This window comes from Lotus japonicus, chromosome 4 (assembly GCF_012489685.1).
Source record: "Lotus japonicus ecotype B-129 chromosome 4, LjGifu_v1.2".
Classification (NCBI taxonomy): domain Eukaryota; kingdom Viridiplantae; phylum Streptophyta; class Magnoliopsida; order Fabales; family Fabaceae; genus Lotus; species Lotus japonicus.
Genome location: NC_080044.1, coordinates 67352139 through 67362709, shown reverse-complemented (window position 1 = coordinate 67362709; position 10571 = coordinate 67352139). Strand labels below are relative to the sequence as shown.

General features: G+C 35.0%; 1 protein-coding gene across 1 annotated transcript; it reads left to right on the top strand.

Annotated features, from left to right (window-relative positions):
* Positions 1 to 3367: 3367 nt before the first annotated feature.
* Positions 3368 to 9498, top strand: LOC130710387 (4-coumarate--CoA ligase 1-like). The gene is made up of 5 exons (XM_057559629.1): positions 3368 to 4523; positions 5829 to 6024; positions 7773 to 7986; positions 8138 to 8240; positions 9144 to 9498. The coding sequence occupies exons 1-5, from the start codon at positions 3516 to 3518 to the stop codon at positions 9264 to 9266; spliced, it is 1644 nt and encodes a 547-aa protein (XP_057415612.1). The 5' UTR covers positions 3368 to 3515; the 3' UTR covers positions 9267 to 9498.
* Positions 9499 to 10571: the final 1073 nt, after the last annotated feature.

Below are 10571 nucleotides of genomic sequence, written 5' to 3'. Positions count from 1 at the left end.
TTTAAATCCGACCATCCAAACCGAACCAATCCGATTGAGATTGAGTTAGTTTGATTCAGATTTAGAAGTAAAAATCATGAAATCTGAACCAACTCAAACCGAACATGTTTGATTGGTTCGGACATTTTATCACCTAAATCCGAACTAATCAAGTCCGATTACACCCCTAATTTCCTGCATTGATTAATCAATAGGCTAAACTAAACCGCTAAAGAATTAAAGAGAAAACACCAATATTATTATTTCTGTGTGACAAAGAAATGACGCTAGTATGACTGCAGCACCATGAAATAGTGCAGGGAGTAGATGACAACGCGCACCTACTACAATTGGATCGCAATACGGCAATAGTACTCATGACAAAAGTTGGCTCCATGTTATGTATTCACATTGAGCTGTGATATAGGTTGACTATTAATAATGAAACATTCTTAGCCACTTAGAAAACGTGGAGAGATCAATATGGAGAGAAACACACCATATCATATCTTCTTTGATTGCATAAAATAAGGGGTGTCACTAGGTGTTTGTCATTATTAAAGTATTCATATATCATTTTTAATTCACATTTAAGTAACATTTGATAGATAGAAGAAAATGGAATGAAACATGATATATGAGTTTCAATTTTGTGTTTGTCATATTTTTAAATTGGAACGGAACATGACATAAACGACTTTTGGAATGAGACATTTTAATTCTGTAAAAAATGGTGGAACGAAAAGGAACGAAACATTCTACTTTCCTTAAACCTTTACTCGGGAAAAATATCTCTAACTTATATTTGAAATATATTATATCCATACAGTTTAAAATCACTTTTTAAAGTGAAAACACTTATTTTATTTGTGGATAAACGATATATAAATTTATGAAGTGAAAACACTTATTATATTTGTGGATAAACGTATATAATAAAAATTATTAATAAAGTGTTTGCGGGCATGAGGCGGGTTGGGTACTATAATACTCATACCTGCACAAGTACTTACTATTTTTTACAGGTAATTACCGATACCCAACCTCATACCCATATAGTGGGTTTTTACCCTATCCATTGTGAGTATTTGTAATGGGTACCCAATGGGCTCAAGACCCATTGTCATCCATACGTCTAATTATAAATTTTCGGTCAACACTACTCCTATTGGGTGTACACAAATACTTATCGAACAAAAAAAAATTCATAACAAACTTTTCTTATACACATTATAAAGCTTGAAAACATACTTTTACCTCGAAAGAAAACACACAAATGAAGGGGGTTAGCCTAACCTAAACAAAACTGTGTAACCTTGCACAAGGGTGTGTTCACCCCTTACTCGATATTAATTTTTTTAAATAATAAATATTTTTACACTATTGGCCCTAATGTTCTTTATCTATTGTCAGTACCCAAGTCAAATTTAAGGTTTAGACTTTGGTCCTTCTTCTTCACATGGCGCTTCTTCTTCTTCAACGGGCATCTCCTCAGCACCAGAGTATTTTTTTCTTCTCCTTCTTCTTCACTTGACCCTTCTTCTTTTTCAACGGGCATTTCTTCCTCACGAGAGTTTTCTTCTTCTCCTTCTTCTTCATCTGACCCTCCTTCTTTTTCAGCGGACATTTTTTTCCTCACTATAGTATTCTTCTTCTTCTTAACCTGACCCTTCTTCTTCTTCAACGGGCATTTCCTCCTCACTAAGTCTTCTCCTTCTCCTTCTTCTTCACTTGACCCTTCTTCTTCTTCAACAGGCATTTTCTCCTAACTAGAGTCTTCTTCTTCTTCTTCTCCTTTTTCTTTACATGACCCTTCTCCTTCTTCAACGAGCCTTTCCTCCTCACCTGAGTCTTTTTCTTCTTCTACTCCTTCGCCATCTCCTTCTTCTTCCTCTTTTCTTCATGTTTTTGTTCTTGTTCTTCTTCCTCTTCTTCTTCCTCTTCTTCTCCTCTTTCTCCTCCTCCTCCTCCTTCTTCAAAACTAGATTTTCCTCCCCATTCAACCTTTCAAACCCTCTGTCGTGCTCTCCCACATTGCACGACCCTTTCCCATATCGTGTCTCGATCCCTCCGCCAAAACTCATATTGATGTACCTCTTCTCAAACTAAACCTTCAATTCAAAATCCCTGAAAACCCCCAAACCCATAAACCTAACCCATAACTCAAACCCTTTCATGCTCCCTCAACCAAATATCAAACACAAAAACCCTACCGAAAACCTTAAATCCAATAACCCCAAAAAATAAAATTCACAACTGAAAAAGGAGCAACTTCGAGGGAGATGGAAGCCAGTCTCAACAACAAGGCCCCTTAATTAGGATGTTGAGGGAGCAGATGTCGATCTTGACAGCAAGCTTAGGGTGACAACAACAAGATTGGGCGAGAGGATTTTTCTTGGGGTTGTGGACTGTTAAAGTATTTGGCCGACCAACTCACCATTACTACGTTGTATCCTCACAATATCACTAAACACCAACAAAATGAGTCAGTCACTCACAAAAATATGGGTCAAATTCATCCCTCAACAAGCCAAAAAAATGTCATCAAGGCCCTGTTTAGAAACACAGTTTAACTAAGCGCTTATGGTCATAAGCGCTTATTCACAAGCTATTTTAATTTTTTTATTGAAATAAATCGAAAATAAGTTATATATAAGCATAAACTCTTTTTCATAAGCTATCATAAATAGTTTAAAAAAATAAGCTCAAAACAACTTATGATAAGTCATAAGTTGTTTGCATAAGCTCTTTCAAACACTGACATAAGAGCTTATGCTATCAGATAAGCTCAAATAAGCTCTTTCAAACAGAACTTAAGTCTGTTGACCAAACCCACACAATTGTTATCCCTTGATATATGTCTCTACATAATTGTATTTGAACTCGTTTTAATGACCATTCAAATGGCTCCTCACTATATAAATAAGTCATCTGATCTTGTATAATCATTTCATTTTGCCAAAGAATCTTAGTGTTTATTTTTTACTTGCCTACTTGTGTCCTAAGTTATGATTTTTTTTTGTTAATTAGTGTTGAGTACAAATGGATTTTTAATTAAACATTTTTCATAGAATAAGCGATGCTTATTTGACCGATTATAATTCTGTCAAATAAATTGATAATATCTATTGAAAATTTGAAACATTGTTGCTTAAACAGTTGAACTATTAGTAAAAGCTTAACATTGTTTCAATTGAAAACATTGTTGCTTAAACAGTTTAACTATTAGCTCAAGTTTACTGTTGAGAGATCCTCATCCCTGTATGAGAGATCCAATTGAAGATGTGCCAATGTGAATGAGGCTGTGTTGCAGAAAAAGAATAGAATATGTGGACATGCCAGTCCCTGTCCCCAACAACTACAGATGGAAGAGAACCAACCACTTATGATTTTATTTATTTATTATATATACACACTATATAGTCTATAACGTATATGCCTATATGGTGCCTGGCAGATTTATTCACACCACTTCAAACACATTTCTAGTGTAGTAAACTCAATAATTACATCCACCACCACCTTCATTCTCCGGCATGTCTCCTCCACCACCACCACCACAAGATGAAGAACAATTCATCTTCCGCTCCAAACTCCCCGACATTCCCATCCCCACACACCTTCCTCTCCACTCTTACATCTTTGAGAACCTCCCCCGCTTCCAACACCGCCCATGCCTCATCGACGGCGACACCGGAAAAATCCACACCTATGCCGACGTCCACCTCGCCTCCCGGAAGATCGCCGCCGGCCTCCACTCCCTCGGCATCCGCCACGGTGATGTGATCATGCTCGTCCTCCGTAACTGCCCCCAGTTTGCCCTTGCCTTCCTCGGCGCCTCGTTTGCCGGAGCCGCCGTCACCACCGCCAACCCCTTCTACACGCAATCGGAGCTAGCAAAACAAGCAACGGCCACAAAAACAAAACTCATCATCACACAATCCGCGTATCTTGAAAAAATCAATGGCTTCACGGAGAGCAATGATATCACCGTGATAAGCATTGATTCCACAGAAAACAGAGGTGCTCTGCATTTCTCTGTTTTGACAGACGCCGACGAAAACAGAGCACCGGAAGTTGAATTCAGCCCAAACGACATCGTTGCGCTACCGTTTTCTTCCGGCACGTCGGGGCTTCCCAAAGGGGTGGTGTTAACCCATCAGAATCTTGTCACCACGGTGGCGCAGCTCGTCGACGGTGAAAATCCTCACCAGTATACTGACGAAGAGGACGTGCAACTCTGCGTGCTCCCAATGTTTCATATCTACGCGCTGAACTCCATTTTGCTGAGTAGTATGCGCGCCGGTGCGGCGGTGCTGATTCTGCAGAAGTTTGAGATTGTGACGCTGTTGGAGGTTATACAGAAGTACAGGGTGACGGTGGCGTCGTTTGTGCCGCCGATTGTTTTGGCGTTGGTTAAGAGCGGGGAAGCTCACCAGTACGACTTGTCGTCGATTCGGGTCATGATCACCGGTGCGGCGCCTATGGGGATGGAGCTTGAAGAGGCTGTGAAGGCAAGGCTTCCACAAGCCAAACTAGGACAGGTAAATTGCTATGCAATCTATCTCACCTTTGTCTTAATTTTCCACAAAAGACATATATTTAGCGTCAGCATGAACCGTCGCAATGTTAGCTAGGGTTAAATGCTGCCGCTAAAATATATGCCGAACGATGAAAAAAAGAACAAATATATGTTTACATATAATTGTTAAATTTTAAACATTTTTACACTTTTTTTCTCACACACTTTAAACACTCTAATTGATAAAAAGTGGTCATAATTTTTTTTTCTGTAATATAGGAATGAGATTAAAAATTATGTCAAGATGAATGATGAAAATAAAGTGTGGACAGAAAGTTTGATATGGGTCAATAACAAGTGAGAATTAGCTACATAATACTCACATATTCTTCGCGCGCATCTTCATAATGATAATGAGGACGGAACAATTTGACTTTTATTAGTTTTTAAGAATGCTTTTATTGTTATTTATACATGAAGATCGTCATATTCATTTGTAGATCACTTTTTTCGTGTAAATATTTATTTTCTGATGAGATTTACAGATATGCGGATATTCTATACAAGAAAACAAGCTATTTTCGTAAAGGAATTAATAAGAAAATGATTTCTTTATCATAGTGTCATTATTTATGGAACTTTTGTCATATCTTCATAAAGTAAAAACTAGGTATAAATGCTTTTTTTTTTGACGGTTAGGTATAAATGCTTTAAAATAGGTGAAAATGTCACTTTAAAAATTAAATTTAAAATATTGCATGATTTATTTGAAATTTAATGCTTACTAGTATTATGACTTTCTAATTAATTCATAAGTTTATTTTTTACCTTTTTTTTTGAAAATATTTTTTACCTTATTTATATTTCGATGTGTTTTAATTAAAAAAAGAAATCAAGCTAGTGAAATACCTGTATTTTTAATTTTAATAGTTTTTTCTTTTATCGTAGACCATAAATTTCATAATATTTAGTTATAATCATTTTTCTTACTTTTTAAAGTACATTTTACACTCCAGACAAAATTGGTTGAATTGTCAAATGTGCAATTGCAATGTACTTGTCCTCTCCCATTTAGTTTTGGTGGAGTCTGTGTGGACTTTCACAAGACCATGTATCTTTTAACTTTTCCATTTTTAATAATAATGATGATATGATTTCCATGCACTAAAATTACTTTTTAGCTATGTCTATCATGAACTAAGAAGAATTTTTTCACAAATGAAGATAATTTTTTCACAAATTATTTTTAAATATAAGAAACATATTGTAAATAATAAGTAAAGAAACGAAAAAAAGGGATTAACATAGAATTTTGATGGATAAACAGGGATATGGAATGACAGAGGCAGGGCCACTGGCCATTAGCTTAGCATTTGCAAAGGAGCCTTTCAAGACAAAATCAGGTGCATGCGGGACCGTCGTAAGAAATGCCGAGATGAAAATCGTGGATACAGAGACCGGTGCTTCCCTTCCAAGAAACAACCCCGGTGAAATTTGCATCAGAGGCACAAAGGTTATGAAAGGTATATAGATATATATTCATTCAACATTCCCATTTATGCATGAAAGGTTATGAAATTTTTATATGCTATTTTAATTTTATAACTAAATTTGAGAGTTTATCTATTGTTTATAATAGTCTATATATATATATATATATGTGGGGTGGTTGAGGTTGGTGGATCAAATAAATAAGTGGAGTAGCAATTATATGGGAAATGCTTCTAGGATGTGGGGCCGGTGAATGTGGGATTCTGATTCTGAGTGGAGTGCTACCAATCACAAGAACTCGCGTGCACTATCTATGGTTGAAACTTGAAATCAGTATTTCTTACTAGACAGATTAAAAGCACATTTACACACACCCACCAAACTATTGATAATGACAATGATTGATTAAGGGCATGTTTAATTTGAAAAAAATAGATAAAACATATAATTTGGTCCATGTGCCTAACTAATAAAATTGACAATATTTTAGTACTCATATAATTCATTTAAATTTGTGGCTAGCATGGTAGTTAGGATCGTGCGTATCGCACGATACGTATCCCGATACGATACGAAAATCAACCAAACGATACGTATCTCATGTAGTATCTTTTTGTTTCGTATCGTGACCTGTATCGCACATATCGCATGAGTATCGCACGATACGTATCCCGATACGATACAAAAACAGTTTTTCAAATGCTGTTTCATCTGACTCTCCTAGAAATTAGGGAGTGGGAATTTAATTTCGTTAAAAATTAGTAAATTTCCCTAAAAAGTGATGTTTTCTTTGATTCTTTCACCCTTTCACGTTCAACTTCAGCAGCACTTTCATGTTTCACGTTCAACTTCAGCATCCCTTTAATGGCTTGGAATTAGGGAGTGGGCATTTAATTTCATCTCTTTGATGTTTAGTACTTTAGTTTGGCTTATGGCTTGGAATTAGGTTGAACTTGAACTTTGTGAGACTATTTTTCTACTTATGACTTGGATATTTGATTATTTTGAACTATATTTAGATGATATATTAGTATATTATTTAATTTATGACTTAATTTTTTTTGTGTCCGTATCTTACGATACACGTTACGATACGATACGCGACACGGAATTAGGGTCTAGCGATACACGATACGTATCTCGATTTGACTACCTTGGTGGCTAGTACGTCAAATTTGCTGCATAATGTCTAAATTGAACATATCAAATGCCAAAAATGTCAAGATACTGCCTAAAACGTATGAATACATGCTCATCGGGTGGTCTAGCTTATTCAGAAGTTTCATTACCTTGTTGATAGCTAGGTGATGAAATTGCAAGGTAAAGTTGAAATTGAAAGTGTTGCCAGCTTTGCTTGGAAGTCTAATGTCAATGACTGACTTGACGAAGTCCACACCTAACTCAAGTCACTAGTTTTTTTCTCACAAATGACGTGGTCCTTACATAGTCACAATTATTTGATCATAGGACCTTTAAGCTACTAATTAGTTATGGTCCACAACCACCTAGCTAGGAAGAGAGCCTGTCTCAGTTCATATTTGCATGAAACTGATTATGATCCATAAGATAAATTAGATGATCAATGCATTTCACAATATAAATTATCGTTCTCTTCTTTATTGCACCTAAGTGGGACATTTTTAACGCCCAAATTTTATTGAGTAATTAACCTAAACCTTGTCCATATAACATGCTACCCTAAAATAACACTACTTTGAGTACTTTCTGGCATGAAGTGAAAAATCTTGTTAATTACCATTGATTTGTTGTTGGTGATCAGGGTACTTGAATGACCTAGAGGCGACGAAAAGAACTGTAGACAAAGAAGGGTGGTTACATACCGGTGATATAGGTTTCATCGACGATGATGATGAGCTTTTCATCGTCGATCGATTAAAGGAGTTAATCAAATACAAAGGATTCCAAGTAGCTCCTGCCGAGCTCGAAGCATTGTTGATTGCTCACCCAAACATTTCTGATGCTGCTGTTGTACCGTAAGTTGCTCACCTAATTAAAATTTTTCAAAGCCAAAACCCAACTTTCATATTTTTTAATTCAAAAATTGTCAAAGAAGTCTCATAAATATGTAGTTAAAAGTAATTTATAAATATATATGGCTAATATGATTAGTTCTGTTGGTTTCAGCTTGAAAGATGAAGCTGCAGGAGAATTACCAGTTGCATTTATCGTGAGATCAAATGGTTCTAAGATCACCGACGATGAAATCAAACAGTACATTTCAAAACAGGTTCGTTTTACCGAAATAATTGGTTTCATTTCTTTTTAGAGGAGTTTAGGAATGTAGGAGTTTTTTAATGGTTAATATTTCTATAGGATTTTATTATTTTTCTATTATGCACCCGATTATATCAATCACATGTATATACTAGGTGCACCTAACAAACTTTATTCAGTTAATAATCTTTGACACGTAATTAATTAGTCCACTAAGGAAGCAATTCCATTTTTTTAAGCATTTATTTGATATTTAGAAAACAACCCCCACTTGTTGAAGCGTTTGGTGGAGTTGGATTTGAATGATTATACCAATGTTTAGAAAATGAGTGAATAATTAAACTCGTAGAGACATCGGTTCAAAGTTTAATGATTAATTATGGTTGAACTGTTAATAATTAAATACTATTTTTAATATTATGTAATATATTTATATACAATATTAAGAAATTCAGACTTAAATTTTAAATTTTAGTAATTTATCTTGTATAACGTTTATGATAAAAAGTGATAAACGAATGGTTAAACGGTTAAACATATTTTTAAATAAAAATTGATCGGTTCAACCTGATTTTCAACACTTATATATATATATATATTTTTTTTCTTGAAAGATTTTCAACACTTATATTGATTTTCACTGATATTGATCTACACCTTCTTCTGAAACCAATCATTTTTGTTTCGTGACCAATTAGCTTGTCCAATTTTCTAAATATTGGAAGTTCTTAGAGGAATGTGGTGTTCCACTCTTCAATTTTTTATTTTTTTTTATAATCGATTTGTTTATTTATTTTATCAAAGTGAATCTCAACTCAGAAGAAACTTGCAATTATAGTATTTGCAAAGTAGGAGACCTAAACATGCATAGATATGAAGTGGTTATATTGAAGGTGGTGTTGTTTGTTTGTGGTAGGTGGTATTTTACAAGAGAATCAACAGAGTTTTCTTCACGGACGCCATTCCTAAAGCAGCCTCAGGCAAAATTCTGCGAAAGGAACTAACTGCAAGACTAAACAAAGATTTGGTGGCCACATAGAATCTTACGTGTGAAGAAGACGAATATACCCTCACCAACTGCAAGGAGATACTCTATATAATAGCAGAAGAAAGTCATGGTTGTTTTGTTTTACTTGCAACATTAGAGGCCGTTTATGTTTTGGTTGCTGTTCTTATTTTTATGTCATTATTCTAGCTAGTACTACAGTGAATCATGGATTGGTTGACCTGTACTACTATTGTAAACTTTTAGATAAATTATTATTGCAAAATTTAAACGGTTGTGATTGTAGATAGAAATTCGAGTTAAATTATACATATTTTTATTTAAACATACTTTAACATAAGTAAGCATAAGTTTTGTGATAATTTTATATGAATATGAAAAATAAAGTAATTAAATGTGTAAAAAGATAAATTTATATGAAAAAAGTTTGAGTGCTCTACTAACACTAATTAATAGTTTTTCCAAACTACAACATATCTCAAACTCCAATTTTAAATGTGTATATAGACTCAGCGTGGATTCACAGTTTCACACCAAAATTAATGTGTAATTTTATTTTCAGAAGTTCAAGTTCCTCATATATGGTATATAGTGTTTACAGAGGTTTTTGGTAAACAAATAAAATTAAAGAGAAACGATTATAAAGTTCTTTAATGAAAACACTATCAGAAGTGAATTTGTGAATGAAAAACGGAAATTAAGGACAATTTTGATTAAAATGAACGCCGAAAGCAAAAGTGCAAAAGAACAAAAGTAAGAAACTGAGAAACAAACTTCATTGCTTGAATAACAAAGTACAAAAACGTTGATTAGAAAGCATGAACATGAATTCGAAAACATGGTTGGTTCAAACAATCACATACTTAGTGGCAAACTCCATAGGCTCGTTGCGTCTCATTGATTCAGACATTTAGAGCTTTGTGAGTGTTTTCTGAGAGTAAAATTGCGAACCCTTTCTTCAAACGTTGATCGCTCTATTTATAAACTCTCTCTTTCCAACCGTTGCCCTTCTAAAAGCTGCCCACGTTCTGGCCGATGCTTTTCCCGCTCGATGTGCAGCTACCATGCTCTGCATGATCCCATGTTTATTGCAGTTATGGAGATGGTGGTAACAGTTGGTCGACATATGACTGATTCCATTGGCGGGTTTGCTCGTTGAGAATACTCCCTTTGCTGGCGAGTCGAGTTCTTCACTTGTTGATATTTGCCTTTTAGTGACCTGAGGATCTTACACTTAGCCATTTTTCTATCTTTTTCCACCCATTCTCGATATGGTTGGTTTCAACAATCATTTCCTTTAGCTCTTCACCAGGGTAAAATTTCATGCCAACAGGTAGT

Bases quoted from the DNA above. Each gene is read 5' to 3' on its own strand.
- LOC130710387 (XM_057559629.1), top strand. From the start codon at position 3,516: ATGTCTCCTCCACCACCACCACCACAAGATGAAGAACAATTCATCTTC. The intron at 7,987-8,137 runs GTAAGTTGCTCA...TGTTGGTTTCAG, and splicing joins TCTGATGCTGCTGTTGTACC to CTTGAAAGATGAAGCTGCAG. The intron at 8,241-9,143 runs GTTCGTTTTACC...TGTTTGTGGTAG, and splicing joins AACAGTACATTTCAAAACAG to GTGGTATTTTACAAGAGAAT.